Genomic DNA, 20,741 nt, shown 5'->3' with positions numbered 1-20,741 from the left:
AAGTGCAATCACCATTGAAAATGTATTGTATTGTGTTGGTTTTAGGTAGCACACAGGACTTGTTGCGTACCTTTCATGGTATACGATGGCAAGACTTCCTAATACGTGCCACACTTCACTAGCTCTTCTGCATGGTTCCGGTAGTTTAACACAAACAATTGAAATGCCGTCATCGTAATCGAAGCAAATGATGAGTTCTAATCGATGTATTATTTCACTAAGTAGGATAATTGGTGAATAAATGCTAAAGCACTCATTAGCCGTGATTTGATTGATAGCCCCCGGCGCTCTTGGACGAATCTTTGGATTAACACTACGGTATTAGTGTTAGTGAAAGGATGGTTCGGTTTATTGAATTCCAAATATAATGAACAGCTTGATATTCCCATCGCAGGTTTGCTCGATGCATTGGCCAAGGGTTTACTGTCCGATGCACACGTCACCAGTGCCCGTATCCTTTCGATCAACGTTACCGACGGTTTGCTCACCAACTCCGTCTGGTGGAACAAGGAACCGGGCGGTATGGGTGCCCCGCTACGCATAGAGGCCGAAGGTATCGCAATCGGTACCAAACCCGATCCCAGCTATCCATGGCAAGTAGCACCGTTTCTTAACGTTCCCGTCCAACTGTCGTCCGGTAATGAAAATTGATTTCCCATTTCTCGTAGGTTCGAAGATGAAACATCATCACCCGGTTTACGGTCACCAAAGTTTACGCCAACACCGCCAGACATTTCGTACAAAGGCTGGTGGACGTACCCATACTATTCCTGCGGCCAGAAGAAGTGGATCCTTTCGTACAGCGTCGCAATCCCACCGATGGGTCGGCACGGGTAAGTATGCGCGATTTTCTACCCTTCCCCCGGACCAGACTGTGGCACATTTTCTTTCCACTCTAGCATACGCGGATTTCTGAGCATCGACATCGACATCAGCGATCTGCAGGTGAACCAGTGCAACAATCCGAATCGCTTCGAAATTCTCAGCTATAACCAGCACCTCCGACAGTACTACCCGTTCGTACGGAACCTCAAGCTCGGTGAGGATGAGCAGCTGCGACAGATCGAGGCCTTCCATGGGTCGCACAAGTGTCACGTGCACAGTATGCGCTGCGAGTACCGTCCGGTGGTTACGAGCGTTATCAGCTCGGCGTCGCTAACTCTCGGTCCGAACGGTACCGGCGTACCGGTGTTGCAAAGCATGGCGAACGGAACGTCCAGTGGTCCTGGTGTAGTGTTAGCAGCTGGTGGTAGTGCTTTGCAAACCGTGGTTAATGGTTGGACACGTGGAGCCTATCAGTGTCGTTGCAAGGACGGATTTTATTCGTTCCGTCATCCGGATGGGTTCAATGGGAGCATCATGGAGGTGGCGTACCAGGAGTACCGTGATAACATAAGCTCCTACTATAAGGAGGTGTTTGTCTGCGTTCGATGTGCACCCGGGTGTGCAACATGCACCGGGCCGGAACCTTGTCTAGCAAGCTATAATTGGGCTTTCAGGTGAGTTGATTTTTGTGTATAATATTTTAATTAACACATCTATTTACGTTTAAAGTGTCGTCCAGCTTATAAGGATTTTTAAATGATTAAAAGCTTTATTTTGTCTTGCAATTCAAAGCTGTCATTGACGACTTCTTAGTTTGCGGATTGTGGCAATATTGATTAGAAAGATAGTATCTTTCTAACTGCCTAAACAATCGATTGATTGAATTTAAAGAACCTTTAACACTACAGCAAACAAACCAATCGATCGAAAAATGTCCCGCCCTGTTTAATGTGGTTTTTTCCCTCGCCGCAGAACGACACTGCTTACCTTCTCCATCATGTGCGCCGGGTTTACCGTCGTGCTCGCACTGTACATGTATCAGCACCGGAAGGTGAAAGTGTTCAAGGTGGCCAGCCCAATCTTTCTCACCATCACGCTGCTCGGTTGTGCCTTCATGTACCTGGAGATGGCGGCCATCTTTCCCATCCTCGACACCTACTCCTGCATCGCCACCAAATGGACGCGCCACATGGGCTTCTGCGTGACGTACACGGCGCTGCTGATGAAGACCTGGCGCGTTTCGCTCACCTACCGTGTCAAATCCGCCCACAAGGTGAAGCTTACCGACAAGCAGCTGCTCCAGTGGATGGTCCCGATACTGCTGGTCATGTTTATCTACCTTGGCACCTGGACACTCTCAGCTCCACCGACAGCGGAGAAGGTAAGTCGACACGGTTGAAATTTTGTTCCATCCTGCCGAGCATCAAGCTGATTATGTGTGCCGGAACGATGAGTCCGTGTGTGTGTGTGTGTGTGTGTGTGTGTGTGTGTGTGTGTGTGTGTGTGTGCGGTCGTGTAGGCGTACGCTGGATGACCATACCCAATTATTAGGCGAGAGAGTGAGCAACCCAAGGGTCTAATAGAATTCTCTATCGTTCCTAACTTACGCCGGGACACACCAAGCGTGTATCCGGTAAGGTTATTATTATTCTAGCCTGCTCCGGAACACCGGACAAACCTACCAGGGTACCACTGATTGCGGGTCGATTCGGTAGCGATTCCACTGACCTGTCTAGCTGCTCTGAGTGTTCCCAACAGTAAATACCTACCACAACACATCGGGACGAGCGATACATTTTTAATAATCCGCTTAATTACTCCTCCGGGCAGCCATAAAATCATTATCACCAAACTTGTTCCGGCGTTGCTGTTTTCGCACGTACCAGGACAACCGTGCATGGCACGAATATTTCGATGCCGATCATGCCAGTCTGGTTGGTAGTTCCAGCAGACGGAAGGACGATGTGCACGGTGGTGAATTTTTATTTTCGCTCATTAAGCCAAATGTCGGCTGGAAGAAGGGACCTTTCCTTGCCGTTTTATTTGTTATGCAAAGCTATAAACGTTTTTTGGGCTTCTAACTGCTTGTGGAACTGTGGAGCTGTGGAGCAGAGATGGGACGGAGCAACTTTTACTGGGATTTTGATTGGATCACGTAACGGGAGGCAAATCTAGATAAACTATTAGCGAAAACGATGACGCTGAGGCATTTATTGCTTGGGAGAAATATGATCCCATAACGTTCAGCAATACATAAATAATTCTTTGTGTAAACCGCAACGCTCCTTCCAATGCGTGTTGGTGTATGGTTTCGTTTAAAAATGAATTAGGCTTCTCCATGTGGGTAGAACGTATAATTTCGCTTATCATATCAAAACACGCACATCAAGCTTTTGCTGCACTGCTCACACCGACTATGTGTTCGAAAGTTTGTTAAAATTAATAGCTGACACAATCGAAATAATTTAATTTTACCAGCTGGCTCTCATTTTAAATTTTCACATTAATTTCGCAGATAATTTTTAAGCCTTTAGAAAAAAGGATTGAGACTTAGAGAAACTCTGAGGAAACTATAAAATTCTTTATCAATTATCAGTTTATGTATAATTTTGTAAATATAATTTTTAAGTAGGGAACAATTTTTCGCTCAAATTACTCTTTTAACTGAGCGTTGCGAGCTGCTATTCGCTCACGACAGAGAGTGGTATGCGAAACACGATCAAATCAGCACACTAAGCGATGAGCACATAGTTCTTAGCGACCATCACGATCCAGCGCCTATCAGATAATACGGAATGTTCAGAGAACATGCGCAGCTGAATGTTGTGTTTAACTAAATATGCTCTTCTGGGCGCCATTCGCCCATCGATCAGAGCGATATTTGCATACAGCTCAGCACGCTTTTTGCTCAATGTGATTTATTGAACGCATTTCGCAGAGTGTTGAGCTACGTGGGTGGAGCGATTAAGGTGGATTTCGGCAAAACTATAGAGAACGGAAAAAGATGTCATTAATTATTAATGTTTGATCGATTTCTGGACCATTTTTAGGAAGGTGGTGTGAAAGGAAGATGTGTATAAAAGGAGCGCTTGATTCTTGACGGCGCTCAAGATAACATGGATAAACTATAATTAAAATGAATTTTATTGACCACCAGCTGCTAGCACGAATGCTACTAAAACGATTGTAGATCGTATACAGCACCCAAGAACTAGTGTAAGAGATCCTGGGGCAAGGGACTCCCTTACTATCGTCAAAAAGAGAAGGAGAAGAAAGAGAAGAAGTTTATCAATATCTTCAAAATACTTAAGATAATTCAGATAATTCCTATTCAGTAGAATAAATTCACATAAACAAAGCTTGTAAAAATTATTTTTAAAACTTTAAATGCTTCTACATTAAACCAAATCAAATGTAAAACCTAGCCTAAATATCCTTATTTGCCTTTTTTTACATTTCAATTCTTTGTTGCAGATCGAGGACCAGTATGGGTTAATATTTAAACAGTGCTCATACAACTGGTGGGACCACAGTTTAGCCATCGGCGAGGTACTGTTTCTGGCCTGGGGAATACGCGTCTGCTACAACGTGCGCAATGCTGAATCGCTTTACAACGAGGCAAAGCTCATCTCCTACGCCATCTACAACATTGCCCTGGTCAACACTACCATGGTAGCATTTCAGTGAGTATCGATTATCCTTCTGCCATCGTCAGCCATTATGACAGGGAAGTCTTGAACGAGTTTTAATGCCATTTTTACTACCACTTTAAGAAGCGATTTCAAATGGCCTTTAGGTCTCTTCCCGTTGGAAATTGTTGGTGGACAAACTCTTAAGTCCCGCACCCCCATTTGTGGATGATTTTGGCTGCAAAAATTAATCCTTCACTGTTTTTTTTTTTTTCTTTCTTTCATACCTCTTGTCTGCTCTGTGTGCTGCTTCTTTGCTTTCAGCCTGTTCATTTTCCCCCAGGCTGGGCCGGATATTAAATACCTGCTCGGGTTTATACGGACGCAGCTTTCCACCTCGGTCACGATAGCGCTCGTGTTCGGTCCGAAAGTTTTGCGTATTCTGCGCGGCCAGGGTGACCAGTGGGATCAGCGGGCGCGGAAGCGTGGCATCACGGCGTCCTTTTCGCTCAACGGCATCGGTCTGGTGCCGGAAGAAACTGCCGACCTATATCAGGAGAACGAAGAGCTGAAGGTAAGCTGCGGAAAGGAAATGTGATAGCTGACCGCAAACCGGTGTGTATGCGTCCGGTGGCAGCCGATTTTTCAATTTTTCCCTCGTGGCATTTGCATTCGACACTTCACTTAACCGGTTTCTATGCATGCGTTTTTTTGCCTTTTCTTTATTTCTACATATTTTATAAAACCATCGGAAAACTCGTTTCCATTCAATGCCACCGTATCCTGATTGCTGGGTTTCCTACTGTGTGTGTGTATGGTGTCCTTTTTTTCCTAAAAAGGAAGAAATTCAGAAACTCGCTGCTCAAATTGAATTCATGAAAATTGTTCACATGGAAATGAACAATCGCCATCTGAAGCCAAAACCGGGCGGCTACTTTACCATGAAAAGCCCGCTCGGTAAATCGTTCGGAGGTGGTGGTACGGGCGGTGGCACGAGCGGAGGCAGCGGCAGTGGTTCACACCGACACAAACACACCAAGGATGACTCGGTGAAGGAGCACAGTGGCGTCACGGAAGATGGACACAGCGGTACGAACAGTTGCTACTCGGGAACGGCTAACTCCATCGGGTGAGTTTTAGGTATCAAATCATTTTCGCAAGCTGTTTTTTTTCCTGTCGTTTATGCTGAAAAAGTGTGAGTGGGAAAAAGATGGCCTATTTAAATCCAAACCAAATCCAAACACGGAACGAATGCGACAGAACATAACTTTACTACATTTTTTGTTTTGCTCTGCTGTTAGCTTATTGTTGCCGTTATTTGCTGTGGGAGAAATTTTGGCTACGACTTTGCATGTTTTCTGTATACGATAACATGGTGGTAATTGTGGAAGGAAAATTATTTTCAGTAGCTCAAATAATTATTGCACCAAAACCCACTGTAAAACACCAGGCGTCTCCATTAAACTTTTCCAGCCGAAATATAATCTGATGCGAAAAATGTGCTTGGTTAAACTCACAGTGCTTCGGTGGTGTCGGTGACAGCGTTGACGATCTTTACACGATAGGAATGGGGTTCAAATCCCGCGTCGACCGACCCCCCGGAGTGAGGACTGACTATCGACTATGACTGACTGTGTGGTATCGGCAAGTCTGTAAAGTAAGCTAGTCGATGGCCGGCGTGACCTTAGAGGTCCTTAAGCCAAGAAGAAGAAGATATCAATATTCGAACAATGATGATTTCATGCTAGCAATGTGTTTCAAATTTACTGAAATTAAAAATAATACATTTTGAAACTGTAAAGCACATCGTAAAACACCAGGCGTCTCCATATGTTTTTCTCAAATCAAAAGATTTTCAAATCTCCTCAACCAACTCTTTTGTGTAAATAATTTCACTCATATATTTCAACTATAGCTCAATCTGCTGTAACTTTAACATTCAAGCTATACTTTGCTACATTTCTTTTACATCAAATAAAGCGTATTCTTGGACATGCACTTGATTGCATTTTCCATGCAATGCAATTTGATGAAAACGTTTTCCTCTGCAGTACCTGACCACCGGGAAAGTCGGCTTGCTTTGAAGTTGCGATACCTCGCACTCGTTACCATCTCTAACGATCTATCCACACTAGGAATGTTCGTTCGTTTCTTTATTTGCTTAATTTTGCTCGCCCATTTTCTTCTCCCGCTTTTCGTTAGCTTTGCATCGCAACCGACCACCACGGCAAACAACAGTAGCGGTATAAACGAGAAGGTATGACAAGGCAACCGAGATGGACACAACACGACGGGAGACACCGACACACCGAGCCCCCATCATTCATCGTCCAATTCTGCCACGTACACGGCTACGGACAGTACGAACCATCCTAGCGTTAGCTACAACATCAACTACAGCGTTAACCACCCGAACCGGGGGAAGGCCAGCACCACCATCATTTGCAGTAAGAAAAAATCCGACCCAAGTCCCGGTATCAATCGTAGCAACAACAAAAACAACATTATCAACAACAATGGCAGTAGTTGCAGCGGTAGCAACGTAAATATCCTTCCCTGTCCCTCCGTCAGTCAACCTGCCAGTGGTACCGCCGGTAATGGCGATCCTGTACGCATGATTGCCGCTGCCGGTGCCACTAGCAACGATCACGATAACTGCAATAATAATCAAAGCAAACCATCGACGCGGGAAATGACCTCGATCGCGGTAGGAAAGGAGGCTCCGGAGGAGCATAATCGACTGAACAACAACCACATCGTGCCACGGATCGAGGATGGTGTGGGGCCATCACCTGTGCCATCCTCGCTACCGTCGCCGACCGTTTCGACCCGGAGCACACCCAGAACGGATGATGTGTCTATAGAGCCTGATTGTACGACGACCGTCGATACGACCGATACGAGCACACACTCGACCAGCGATACCGTCGATCAACGTTTACCCGTGTACGTATGAGAGAGAGAATGAGAGAGACCGGATCGACGCTACTGACACGAGATAACTGTTGTCCTTTGGTATTGTAACCCCTTGTGTCGCGGACAGGCTGACTGATGTGCGGACGAACCCTCCCGAGAAGCAGAACATAAATCCTTCTGCTACATGACGACGACGACGACGGCAGCGACAACAGCCACCGTAGTGCGCATTAAATATGGCTGCAAACCCCCGAAAGGAGCGGGAAGGCGCCCAACACCCAACCATCTCAAGCACGTGATAATGAAGAGAAACAAGTGACACGATGTCGAGCGAATTACATTACCAACCATCCAGAGCCAATGGTTGGTAAATTCGCTGGCATTCGGACCCATTTTTTTCTCGTCCACTTGCACTCCGTCCGACTCGACGATGTGTGTGCTTGTGCTGTGAGGTTTTTGCGTGTTTGTTATTACTGCCAACTGCCGTCTGTTATGCTTGTTATCTTGTCCTGACGGATGAGAGGGCCGGACCACAATTTCTCTTTACCAGCGTGCGTGGTCATGTTTTATGCTTAAGTTTGACCCTCTCCCAGGTTTACCGCAAAACACAAGAAAGCAGCAAAAAAAAAAAGGCCACCAACTCTCGTCTAACCGAAAGGCATGTTGTTGTAGCTACCAACTGGATGAACTGGTTTCCTTCATCTTCATCGCGCGATACAATTGTTTGTTTTGTTCGCTGTAGTTTTGTGGATGCAAATGGACGGCGACGGTGAAACACTCGACCAACCCCCGCACGAGGATGATTTATGCTGCTTGGAATGGAACGAAGTGACGGATTTCTGGTGTATGGGATGATTCTTTGTCTGTCTGTACAGCGTCCGGAAAAATAATGCATACTGAACGATACGTTAACGTACGCGCCCTTTTGAAGGTAAGTAATTGTTATGAAGGAGATCTATATAGTTGTTGCCTAACGAACATAAATGTAGTGGGATTTTCAATGAAATGGCAAAACTCAGACGATTCTCACTGACTTAATCATATCACAATAGATCAGACACTGTCATAAAGGTCCCAAAGTGTGTAAAATATGTCATAAACTACAAAAAGGTGCGTCAAGAATGGGAATTGCAAACACTCAACACAGAGAGCTTTTCGCACTTTTAGGCGAGCTTTTGAATTATATTTTTTATCACCCTTATTAGGAGTTTGGAATATAAACCCAAGATACCGCTCTCAACGTTCTTGCTTAATCCCTTTTGTTATTTCTTCAAGTAACATTTAAATTTCACAATAAAAAGAACCAACTTCAATTCCGGTACGGTGTGGGATAACCTAAACAGAAAAATAACAAAGAAGCGCATCAAATACAATGTTGTACAACCGGCAAGTCCCAGTAGTCACAACACGCGCCAATGGATGAACAATTTAAATAATTGCCCTCAGCACGGCTCGGCACGCCGCTTTCTAGCTCAACCGTAGCAAGAAAGGGTAAGGTTGAACAAACACGCTGTACGAAAGGGTAGCAGGCGGCAGGCAAATGCAAAGAAAAAAGACCCACTATGTCAACGAGGCCCAGAGAGTCCACAGCGAGTGACGAAACCTCGAAACGTACCGGAAAGCTTGACCAAGACAAAGCCCGAACAAGAGCCTGGGCGAAAGATTAAAGGATTTTGTAAGCACACTACTTGTGCACATAGCTGACGGCGTGTATGTGCGTGCTGCTGCCCATGGCCGTGTGTTTCACGGTGCTGTGATGCTGATGGGAAATTACAGACACGTTACGGTTGAATTTATTTGTCCTCGGTTCACTAACGCTCACTGTTGGCCGCCCCGTGCACCGGCGAAGGCAAATGTAGTGCAAACCACGGGCTAAGGATAGCTCGGTACGTGGCACTCCTGTTGTGAAACCACTTGTCAGATGCACAAATAGATTAGTGCAGTCGGAGCAGTCGGCACGGAAGCTGTGACGAACGGGAGTGATGTTGGTGCCGGGTTGAAGGCAGGCAGGTCTATTTTTGTAAGGAAATAAAAAGATCAACCTTGTGTTTATGTTTCGAGCGTAGAGAAACAAAGTGCAAGTATTAGATAATGATGCTTTAAATAATAGTCCTTGCGTTGATTATACCTAAGTGAATTTTTAATCAGATTGCTGCTGTGTTCCACGTGGAAGACTGTAGCATACTTCGCACACTTTAAAGTTTAGTAACTTTGTCCTCGAAAGGGCTTGGTCTGCCCTTGCTGACTTTCTTTGCCATTGTTTTAGCCGTAACAGGATACTTAGTCCTGCGTACGGGAAAGTTTCTTTACTACTGACTAAGACATCTGTGCAATAATTGTAATTCCAGCAACTATCTGAGATTGTAAACTGTAAAACTTGTTTTATATTACTATAAAGTCACACCAATTATTTTGCTTGAATACCTTTAAATTATCCTAATAGCAAAAAAAACATTATCTAGATGCTCTCCATTTTAAAAATTATCACATTTAATCGAAATTGTTTTCACCAATTCTAACTAACACACACACACACACCACTTCTCAACGGCTCACCACACTGGAGTTGACTGTGCGCCCCAGGAGATTGGAAATTTAATTTATTTTCACAGTCAGTCAAACAGTCTCCCTTGGAACATTTCAACAGATTCCTTACTAAAAAGTGTCAAAACTGTCTTCTACATTCCCTGTTGGGAATGAAAAGTTCGGCGTAGAACAATAATTGCATACTTTCAGGCGTCATAAATCCAAGACAAACAAACCTAGTGAAATTAGGTCAAGAAGAAGATGGAATTTTGCGTTTTGTTTTCAATTAGATTTTGAATAAACTAAATAATTCAATCAACGACAAAATCAACTTCCTTTTAGTTGCTACTCCACATGAACTTGCTTCACAACGATAACAATAATTTAATCAATAACTCCCTTCAAATAATCGCAAACTGTTTACTGTAGCGTGTTCGGTTAGCCTTCATTTCAATCAATCAACTCCCAAAAATCGTCAACATCAATGGCCACTGGCTAGCTAGCTGGTTGACTCATAAAACTGCTGATGTTTTATGCTGCAACATCGTTTCACGATATACTTATACAACTGTACGCAATAAAACGGGTCCCGCCGGTTTTTGTGACCACTGATTGCCACTGATCTTCCCGTATGATGACGAAACAGACATTAAACACATTTGCTGATGAAAGCGGTTTCGATTATTTAGTATCATTGATTTTGGTGTTCTTTAACCCATAAGTGTGAGTGCTTCACTGCACTCAGAAAAATGTAATGGTAATTGTTTTTACCATAAAGATAGGAGCTTTTCTTTTTTTTTTTGTTGGGCTGTGTAAAACAACGCACATGGTAACACCAAACAGTAGATAGTTTCACACAGCTTAACAAACCAAAATGTTACAAAACAACTTCCCTGCACAGCTGCAATCAAAACGCAATTTAAATAATTACAATTTCAATGTAACCCACACCGCACGAACCCTTCAACAAAAGGGCTATCTGCTTCCCATGGTCATACTTTACCTCCCAAAAAACAAGCAAGGGACACGGCCCAACTTCCGGCAGGTTCGGGACTATGGTGTGGTTGGGTTTTGAAAATTGTTACTTCATCGGTTCAGAATTATTGTCACCCCTGGTTGGCATGGGCTGGAGCTGCCAAGTTGGTCGTTTGTTTGACGCACAAAATGCTCTTTTCTCGCCTGGAGCACACACACACACACACGCCAAGCAAAAGCACTTTCCAGGCTTTCTCCGGACCCTTTCCCTTACTGATTAGTTGCAAACTAGTTATGCTGCTTGTCGCTCGTCGTGTGTGTGTGTGTGTGTGTGTGTGTGGGTGTTTCATTTTTTGTTGCCATTGCCAGTTAGTTTAAACACAGTACAAACTCGTGCTGCCATGTTTTACATGCTGCTGCTTTTCTTCGCCTTTTTCCTGCAGGGCTGCAGCTGGGAAATGCTAACAAGTGTTACGGAATTATGGTCGAGAGGTTCGTCACCCGAACTGCCGAGCACGCTCACTCAACAAAAGCGCCCTTACACAAACCCACACGCACACAAACACAAACACAGGAAGCTGCCCTTCGTGCGCTCCTGTGCAACGAAAGGCGTGGGACCGTAAATGAATCTAAAGTGAACAATCAACTAGTGGAATGGAGGCGAAAGAAACAACTGCCAGAACGTCCTTCCGCTTCCGCTACTTTGACATCCTTTCGGATTTGGAGTGAAGCAGCATTTTCTCGGGACGCAGCTGGCACCATCGATGGCAACGGCGGGAAAAACGAGAAAACTTTCCCATCAACGTGAGTATCATCATCAATCAAACTAATTAAAATTTAAATTACCAACAAGCTAGCACACGGACCCAGCTGTCCACATCTGGGTGTCGGTATCACATTCGTACGGACATTCCACTGTACCCTGTGGACTGTGGATGCTTCGGACAGCATCCTACCCGTATCAGCAAATCTAGAATCGAACCACCGATTCACCTAGTCACCTTTAAACCTTTACAATGCACTACCACACCGACGTACACTTGTGCAGCCTGTACCTCTGATTGAGTGACACCGGCTTCGGTGGATTAGAGCAGAGTGACAGCATGTCGAGTAGAAGTTAATAATCCCTGGACACCCGTGTGTCCCGGATACTCTCGGATCTTTCAGCTCGATCGAAATCGCTACTCGAGTCAAATCCGATGATGAACCTGCCCATAACGTGAGATATCACGATGAATTGGCAACGTAGGAGTAAAAATATAGTAAAAACGAGTCCACTAAAGCAGATCAACGGTAAAGCTACTTACTGTGCAGCACGTACTTAATAACGTTGAAGCAGCTCGCTCGGGTTCGGAAAAATGCCTTACGCTATCGATGCAATTTCATCACAGCTTCAGTAAGGCTTCATGCGAGGGTTTTGACCTTCACCGTACCTCTCGTAAGCCTTGCATGGAATGCTGCACAAGCCGGCCAGCTCTCGATCAGGATTATTTCGCGGACAGCACTGCGGCGCTCGCTTGACATATACTGACATTCTGCTCTTAATAAAGGGGAGAGCGTTATCGAAAAAATTCTTTCTTTTCCTTCTTAACACCATTTGATGTTGGAATTTGGATGTGTGATTTCTTTTAAGCCCGGCATGCGCTACCTGTGTTTTCGACCGTTATTGGAACTCAAGTTAAAAAATGTCACAAAGCATAAGCTTGAATTTAAATCGAAAATACTTTCAATGACTGAAGGAACAGTAGGATATGGACAAGTCTGTGTGGCGTAGGCGTGCAAAGAAATCAGTGAACATTTACGCTTGAAATTGTAATTTCCAATCAAGCAAGTTTTCACAATGTAAACTATTTCAATAAAAATAACGAAAATAAATTATTGAGAATGGAGGCGCCTGGTAGTTTACTAATATCGCCGCCAATAAGGTATCTTATCCCGTAAGAGCCCTCATATATCAAAATTAGAAGCTGTATGCAGTCAAGATCTTCCCTCTAGTTTCTGGATGGAAAAAACCCTCAGAAAAAAATCAAGCACAAATTAACGTTTTTTTTCTACTGTACGGAATATACTTGCTAAAGTTACTAAAAACGTAACTAGACTAAAATTACATAAAAGCCATTCTTCTTAAATCGAATTTACCACTTCTATATCTATATCGCGTCGTTTGTTGTGCGATTACAGGACCGTTTCAGGAATGATCCCAGATCTTTCTGGCGTTTCAGCAACGCCCAACGTCATCCCCGTGGCATCCCTTCTATAATTTCCCTCAACGATGAAACCGTCTCCAATCCTCCTGAGAAAAGCCGCCTGTTTGCGAAACAGTTCTCCAGCGAGCGTGAACACTGATCCACGCAGCCATACTGTGCCTTTAGTTCAGGGTTTAACGTGTACCCCGTATGACGTCTTTTCTGAATAATGTTCCCATAGATGTTTCCAGCGTTTAGTCTTCCTTGTCCAAACTCAAGCTGTCGTAATCGGTCTGGTCCTGATGGTATCCCTTCCTCTGTCCTAAAAAATGTGCTTCTTTTTCCACCCCTCTCTTGTTGCGTATCTTTATTGGATCCATCTACGAGGACTCCTTTCCTTCAACCTGGAAGTCTGTATGGCTGTTCACGATTTTAGCACTGCCTTCGACAGTGTACCCCTCGACCTGCTGCTTTCCAAACTCGAAAAAATCGGGATCAGAGGTCGGCTACTGTCCTGGTTCTCGTCCTACCTTTGTAACAGAGTGTATAGAGTCAAAGTGTTCTCATGCTTGTCCGACTCCTTCGTAGGCTCCTCTGGAGTTCCTCAAGGTAGTGTCCTTAGTTCTCAACTATTTACCTTATTTGTTAACAACTGTACCTCTATCCTCCCCTCAGGGTGATTCCTACTCTACACGGATGATCTCAAGATTTTCCTTCTTGTGTCTTCTTGTAATCTCCAAACTTTCCTAGATTCCTTCTCTGTGTGGTGCCGTAAGAACGGCCTGGTCCTATGTCCCGACAAGTGTTGCGTGATTTCGTTTACCAGATCCCCTGTGATCTCCGTCAATTACACCCTCTGTGATACAGTTATACGTCGGGTATCTTCTGTACGAATTCCGTAACCCCCTCTGTCGGGCGTACCTCTACTGTTGTTGGGTTCGATCTTCCTTGGAATACGCGCATGGTCTGGTCTCCTCCAGGCTTAACCGCGATGGCCAGACTGGAGAGTGTTCAACGCAAATTCACGCTTGTAGCTGTTCTGCGCTTTCTTATCGGTTATCATCTGGCTCTCCCTCCCTATCCTGTTCGCTGTCGCCTTCTTAGGCTTGAGCCCTTGCAAGAAAGACATTTTCATGTCCGTGATAGCTTCATTGCAGGGCTCCTGTTAAATGAACTAGATGTCCCGTCTCTCCTGTCCGCTTATCAGGGCTCTATCGGCCTTAAACAGCACCTACCATCTGTTTGACTACAATGTATCTCTGTCTCGCTTTTGTGTTTGTCTGCGTTCGTCTTCCTTCCTTTCTTCACAATCCTTCCTAGTACCCTCTACCTCCTCTTCCCAATAGCTACTTAAGAATATTTTTTTGTAAAGTCATTGTTGGCGAACAATTGAACATTATAAATAAATAAATAAGAAATAAATGTTACTAAAAACGTAACTAGACTAAAATTGCATAAAAGTCATTCTTCTTAAATCGAATTTACTACTCCTATATTTCAGCTCGTTAATAGCTTAATGTTCATTTTCATACCACATTGTTTGAAAATTCAAGCACTTTGAAGGGCTATATATACATACAGGCATTTTTCATAAACACTATCCGTTCCACGCTTTTGATGGTTTCGATCGAACTTGACACCGCGCCTGTCATATGTCTTAAGTTTAACCTTTTGGAGGGCCTTCCTTTCACTCCATCCAAATTACTTTACTATTTGTACTTGAAAAGTTCATGACTTTATTGTCTGGCATTTGGTGTTTTTCACTCACCTAACACTGATGATAAAACACCAATAACTATACTTTTAATCTGCTTCATCGATTGTATTAAAAGTTAATCGATGCAAGTAGAAAACTACGCAACATAATTGGATAAGGTTCAGAAAATTTGCACCAAAAGCAAATCGAGAAAGTGAAATTACTGACGCCCAAAAAATGCGTAATTTATGCTTCATTATATCCATGTCCACTCATACAGCTGACTGCCGTGAGCTTCCATAACCATCCATGATGTGCTATCAAACTTGATCCCAAAACTCTCACAAACCATACCTTCCCAGAACATCACGGATGCCTCTCGTACGGTTGTGTGGAGGTATAGTTTCATACACCTCCAGTGATGGAGTGGCAGTGAGTTTTCATTAAATTCCACTCATGCGTGTATCCGCAGCGCCCAAAATTTGTTGTGCCTTTCGACCCGAGCTCAAATCAAAACCACTTCCATCCCGGCCCGAGGTGAAATTTTTGCGGGCTGAAGCTCTTTTTCGTTACGTCTCCGGATACGCAAAAACCGGAAATCATTCCAGCAGTTGAAGCGTGTACTGTTGTATTTTCCTTCTTTTTTTTTTGGCTCATGGCACAGACTTCATTTAGCCCAAAGGCTGAACGCTGTCCAATTTGGTTCAAATTCCGTGCTAAAGCTGTAATCGGATTAAAAGGTTACTCGGTGAAGCACTCGGTTTCGATAGCGCTCCCGGGAATAACGGGTTGTTTTAGGGGTAGAGCTGCTCTTATAGCAACGTTCAAGCTTCAAGGCTCGGATTGGAATTAGGCACGGCCTCGAGAACCAATTAGAAGGTTTTGCAGACGATGGGCTATCCCGTGTATTTTTTGTTTTACCAAACTCGCTCGTTCAACTTAAGTTTAAACTTATTTATATGATTAGCCACGGTGACGCTAGCGCTGTGCTCTGGCCGCTATTACAGGGATTTACTTGGGTTACACGCAACCATTAAAGTAAAGCATTGTACAGCAATTCTGTTAATATACCTTTAATGGAAAGCATTTGAGATTTGATAGGCGTAGCCAAGGGTTTTCTAATTGATGTTACGTTCAACGTTACGATTTGTTTGTATTTAAAATCCAATGTCCTTCTTAACGATTTTTCGTCATGTGTTTAGCAATACAGCACAATTTGAATAAGTAATAATAAGACATTTCTGAACCGAACCGAACATACACCCAGAGACATACATAAGCGGACAGTCTGTGCCGCATGCTGCCTAATACCAAGAATTGATAGCAGCTACCAACGTGTCAGTAAGCTATGGTTAAGCCTCTTGTTCTAGCTTTCCGTTTAATTAGACGGATACCATCATCAAATCATTCATTTCATAGTCGGCATTACGATCGTCGCATTAACCGATTTGGTTTTTTCGAATTAATAATGGCTTAAGAACTTTTATCATTCTAGATCTGATATAATGAGACTTTCTACTGTGTTAACTAATGCTTACAGCCAAATAATCACCAATCTGCTTTAGACCGGTCTAGAGAGAGCTCTTCTTTGCTTCATCATCTTCTTTATTGTCCGCTTAGTCTAAATCATTCGAAGTTATTTTCAAAAATCAAAAATTATCAAGCAAAAATAAAATGTCCAGTTATTACAATCCAAGATCAAAACCTATCGACGTAGGGTAGCCAGTCACGGTCGGCATGTCGGTGGGAAAGAAGTCCTGTTACGGTCGCCATGTGGTGGAGAAGAAGAAATGTTTTCACCGGACACCTTGTGGTAGGGAAGAAGAATTTTGGACTTACAATCGCGAGAAGAACGGAACAACGTGATTGCTAACTGTGCGGATGAATATCTTTCTTTTATCTGACTGTCCAGGCAGTCGGAAGATTCTAGATGAGAATCTTACTTACTGGAACGTTGGAGACATCCAGGCCTTACCTTTCGTAGAGGGAAGTTTCGATGCTCATCGGTGGAGCAGGTCGGCCAGATATTCAGAAGGAAAATCCCTTACAGGCATGTTGGAGGTTTGAGGCCTTACCTTTGGTAGAACGGAACGAAAGGTTTAGCTTGTTCTCTCTCACTCTCTCTCTCTCTCTCTCTCTCTTTCTCTCCCTGGAAGGTTTTCTAGACCGCTTTATTGATACCCAATTCTAACTATAGTTTTTGCTCGTTTTCTGTAACAAAAAATTGTTCTTTTTTAGTACAATAAGATACAGAAGGAAAATCCCTTACAGGCACGTTGGAGGCTTGAGGCCTAAGCACAAAATGTATCGCGGTTTGGTGCACTTGCAAGAAATGTGTCGCTATGATTGAACTAATCGATCACGGTGCGATCAATTACTGAGTCTGCCTAAAATGTGCCGGTTATCATTCGTCGTTTGATCCATCTGCTTGCTATGGTTCGATTACTTTCTTACTTAGTTACTTGTTTTGTGCTGTTGGCCACTGTCTGGACTCGCGCACCGGTCGATGTTTGGCGCGCTGGTTGTTTTGAACTGATATCATATTGCATTGCGTCACTCGCTAGCCGGTTGCGCTGGTCAGTGTTTGAATGTTCATGTTAAGGCGTTCACTTGATTAAAATAGCTGAATGTACATTTCTTACGTTCTTGGCTAATGCAGGTTATTTGTTAAATTGGTGAATTTCTGCTCACCGTATAATGCTACGTAACGCTTGTTGTATGCGTGCAGATATGCTACAGCCATAAATTTGAAGCTCGAGAAGAGTAAAATAAAGGTCGGTTCCGGCCGCTTAACAACACAGAAAATTACAAAGAAAACCCAACCTTTAACACCTAGTGACTTTTGTTTTTTCCGGGGTTCAAATCCCATACGGACAGTCCAACCTGAGTGAGGACTGACTATCCAGCTACATGGTATCGGTAAGTGTAGTAAGCCATTCGATGGCGCCGACGTGACCTAGAAGTTCGTTAAGCCAAGAACAAGAAGAAGATCGATTGGTTTACTGGACTTGCTGATATCACGTAGTTGGATAGTTCGTTCTCACCACAGTGCAACGGACCGAATGAGACTTGAAAACGTTGCTACCATTCAGCAATTTTTCGTTCAGCAATTTTTCTTTCTAAAATCAGCCTACTTTAAAGAAACATAAAAGCATAAGTCAGCGAGTTTAATTAAATCAAACTAAAATGTTTCATTGCTGTTAATTCACTAAAACGAGACACGTTCACACGAAGCATCAGCTCATCATAAATTCTTCTATTCGAGGAATTACTTGATACTAAACTCAATTTAACTCATGCATTAACGTGAATTATGAGTCGCTTCTTAGACACACACACACACAAGTAACCCAAAATGATTTTCCCTCTTTTTCTCCTCTTTCTTCCTATACTTACAGCTTCGTTTATCAGGACAAAAAGGAAGACAAGGTATAATGCAGTCAATGCACACACAAAAAAAATTATGACGATTTTCAATTCAGTTAGCGAAACCGTCTCTATCTCAAAGGTAAAAGCAGATGTTCTTTACTTTACTACCAATTTTTTGTTTTTGCTTTTACACAAATGTATTTCAATTTCCCTCCAAACGGCTCCGACGCGTGCAGAAGATGGGCGAGCGAAATTTACCGCCTATCAATCGAGCTTTCCCCCGGCGTCGTCAGCCTGTCATCCAGCGAAGGTGGAAAACATCAATATCGTCGTGCGTTACTGGGAAAACGATAAATCGCTGTCGAGGGCTGCAGCATTAGAAGCAGCAAGGAAGCAATTCATTTCCGTACTCCGAGCTATAGGTGATCTATTTTGCGAAAAGTCTGTTCGAGTTGTCTGACATTAACTCTTGTGTGTCTTGAGTGTGTGTGTGTGTGTGTGTGTGTGTGTGTGTGTGTGTGTGTGTTTGTGTGTCTATCTCGGAAGCTACTGTAATGAGGTTGGTAAAGAAGGTTGCAGAGATGTGAAAAACATTGTCCAAAAAACAAGCTATATCGGGTTAGAGATCTGTACGACCATTTAGCAACGTAGTATCTGAATACTCCGCTAAAAGCCCTCTACCACATAAGGTAGAATTGCATCCTTACAATAGTAGCGCAACACACTGCGGACGGTGACATCGTTACACCGATCCGCATACACACCCACACACTAGAGTCCTTTGCGAAGAACGAATGCGTCGTGTGACGTGGGCAAGTGCGTCCAAGAGGGAAAAATACTGTAACAGTCGTAGTCGTTTGCCCCATTCGCTTTCGCTATTAATAGCGAGAGCTCAGAACGCATCCACCGGGCTGCAGGCAGGATGCCCAGGCAGGCGCATTCGCACACAGACCCGGTAGGGATGTTGTAGCGATGATGAAAACTAAACAGCAAGAGCACTATGAAAATGGAGTAAGTAAAGTTTAAAAAAAAAAAACACCCCATAGACTCATCATACCCACCATCGACGGCGGGTCAGTATTGATTGCGAATGCTGCTGGAAACACGTCATCTATTTTTTAACCCACCTTCCGGCTAGCCCTCAGTTTTGATTTCATTTTTGCAGCCTCAATCTACTGCCGAGCGCTTGTGGACATTTATTAATGTGTAGGAAAGGAAGCAAAAACATCACTCGACGTTGCTCACCTGTTGTGTTTGAACGATATTGAGCGTTCAGATTGGTTCGATGTTGTTGAAAGAAATGCAACACCTTTTGTATGCAACAGGTTTGCAACTTGTCAATTATTTAAATTTTTAAAATGAACGATCCAAAAAAATCCCTTTTACCTAGACAAGCAAACTCTTGAAAAAACTCTTGGAGAAACACACAAGCTAATAGAACGAAACCGCTCTAAATATAACCTTAAACATGGAAGTCTGTTTTGATAATAGTCACACAAGAGAAAAACAAATAAAAATCATCAAAAAAGATGTAAGTTTTGCAAACAAAAAATATAAAAAGAAGGCAAAACAAAACGAGATGTTCTACATAGCAAAAGCAGCTGAATGCAAAGCAGAAATGCATTAAAATAATCAAAACCATGTCCCCAAACACAAAAAAAATGTTTTAGTGTGATTGTTAATAGGATAATGAAAACCCAGAAAGAAAAAGAGATAAAAAAATTCATATGATGGCGTTTAGAAGTGAGGGAAGAAAACTTAACAAAGAAAACAAAACCCCCGATATAGCGCACACGTTACATATACAATCTGTTCATGTGTTTAGGAAAAATCTATTTAGAAAAGCATCTAAGATGCTTGATAAGGCTAAAAAACAAAACAAAAAAGACAAAGAACCGATAAACGAGACGCAAGATGTAATCTAACATTATCGATCGACTAAATATACTAAAATAACCGAAGCTAATAAACTAATAAACGAAGCGACAGTAAAGCGATGCAGGTAAGAAGTCTTTAAACAAAACACAACAGAGAAAGATAGCAGAAAAACACGGGAGAACAGGAGAACATGTTTACTACCAGACTAGTGCTACTAGCTAAAGGGTGAATGTTTACTTTAGCTGGTATAACAGTTTTTGATAGCAAATAACAAAACATATAATTACTCTTCCACGTGTCAAGCATGTGTCGATGTTTGATTTATTTATAACAAAAAAAAAAGAAACAAAATTCAGTTTCTCGGTACACACAAAAAAAACCCAAATCATAAAAAAGACAGAAATGGAAAATTACGTGGAAAGTACACAGTGTAATAGTATAGTACGTTCGTATGACAGTTTTTACTTTCATATTATATTTTAGTATTCCTTAGTTTTGATACTATAGATTGGAATAAATAATTTTTTAATGTGATTTATGTCACACTTAGTCGCAACGGTTTTTCGATTACATTTTAATATTCATTTCATGTATAAATTACTTCCCATCTATTTTAAACATTGTAATTGTCTGTTCTTCTCCTGGGAAGCAATTGCAAGCCTGCCAGCCTTATGCTTCTATGGTTTAGCTTATCAGGAAACCCTTAAATCAGTTCCGAATATCTGGAGTTTTTCTCCCCAT

At 43.0% G+C, this 20,741-nt stretch overlaps 2 protein-coding genes across 2 annotated transcripts in view; one reads left to right on the top strand and one right to left on the bottom strand.

Annotated features, from left to right (window-relative positions):
• LOC126564087 (probable G-protein coupled receptor CG31760) overlaps positions 1-6,863 on the top strand; it is a 34,652-nt gene extending 27,789 nt beyond the window's left edge. Inside the window, exons 4-11 of the mRNA XM_050221016.1 lie at positions 395-593; positions 669-833; positions 900-1,499; positions 1,798-2,206; positions 4,300-4,508; positions 4,779-5,028; positions 5,294-5,583; positions 6,657-6,863. Coding sequence (XP_050076973.1) covers positions 395-593; positions 669-833; positions 900-1,499; positions 1,798-2,206; positions 4,300-4,508; positions 4,779-5,028; positions 5,294-5,583; positions 6,657-6,717 — 2,183 coding nt within the window. The 3' untranslated portion in view covers positions 6,718-6,863. The remainder of the gene's footprint in view (positions 1-394; positions 594-668; positions 834-899; positions 1,500-1,797; positions 2,207-4,299; positions 4,509-4,778; positions 5,029-5,293; positions 5,584-6,656) is intronic.
• Positions 1-20,741, bottom strand: part of LOC126565711 (uncharacterized) — a 38,047-nt gene that overhangs the window by 13,439 nt on the left and 3,867 nt on the right. The window lies entirely within an intron of this gene.

The sequence above is a fragment of the Anopheles maculipalpis genome, chromosome 3RL (assembly GCF_943734695.1).
Source record: "Anopheles maculipalpis chromosome 3RL, idAnoMacuDA_375_x, whole genome shotgun sequence".
NCBI classification, from domain to species: Eukaryota; Metazoa; Arthropoda; class Insecta; order Diptera; family Culicidae; genus Anopheles; species Anopheles maculipalpis.
The sequence above is the reverse complement of the archived record's forward strand: the minus strand, read 5'-3'. Positions and strand labels throughout refer to the sequence as shown.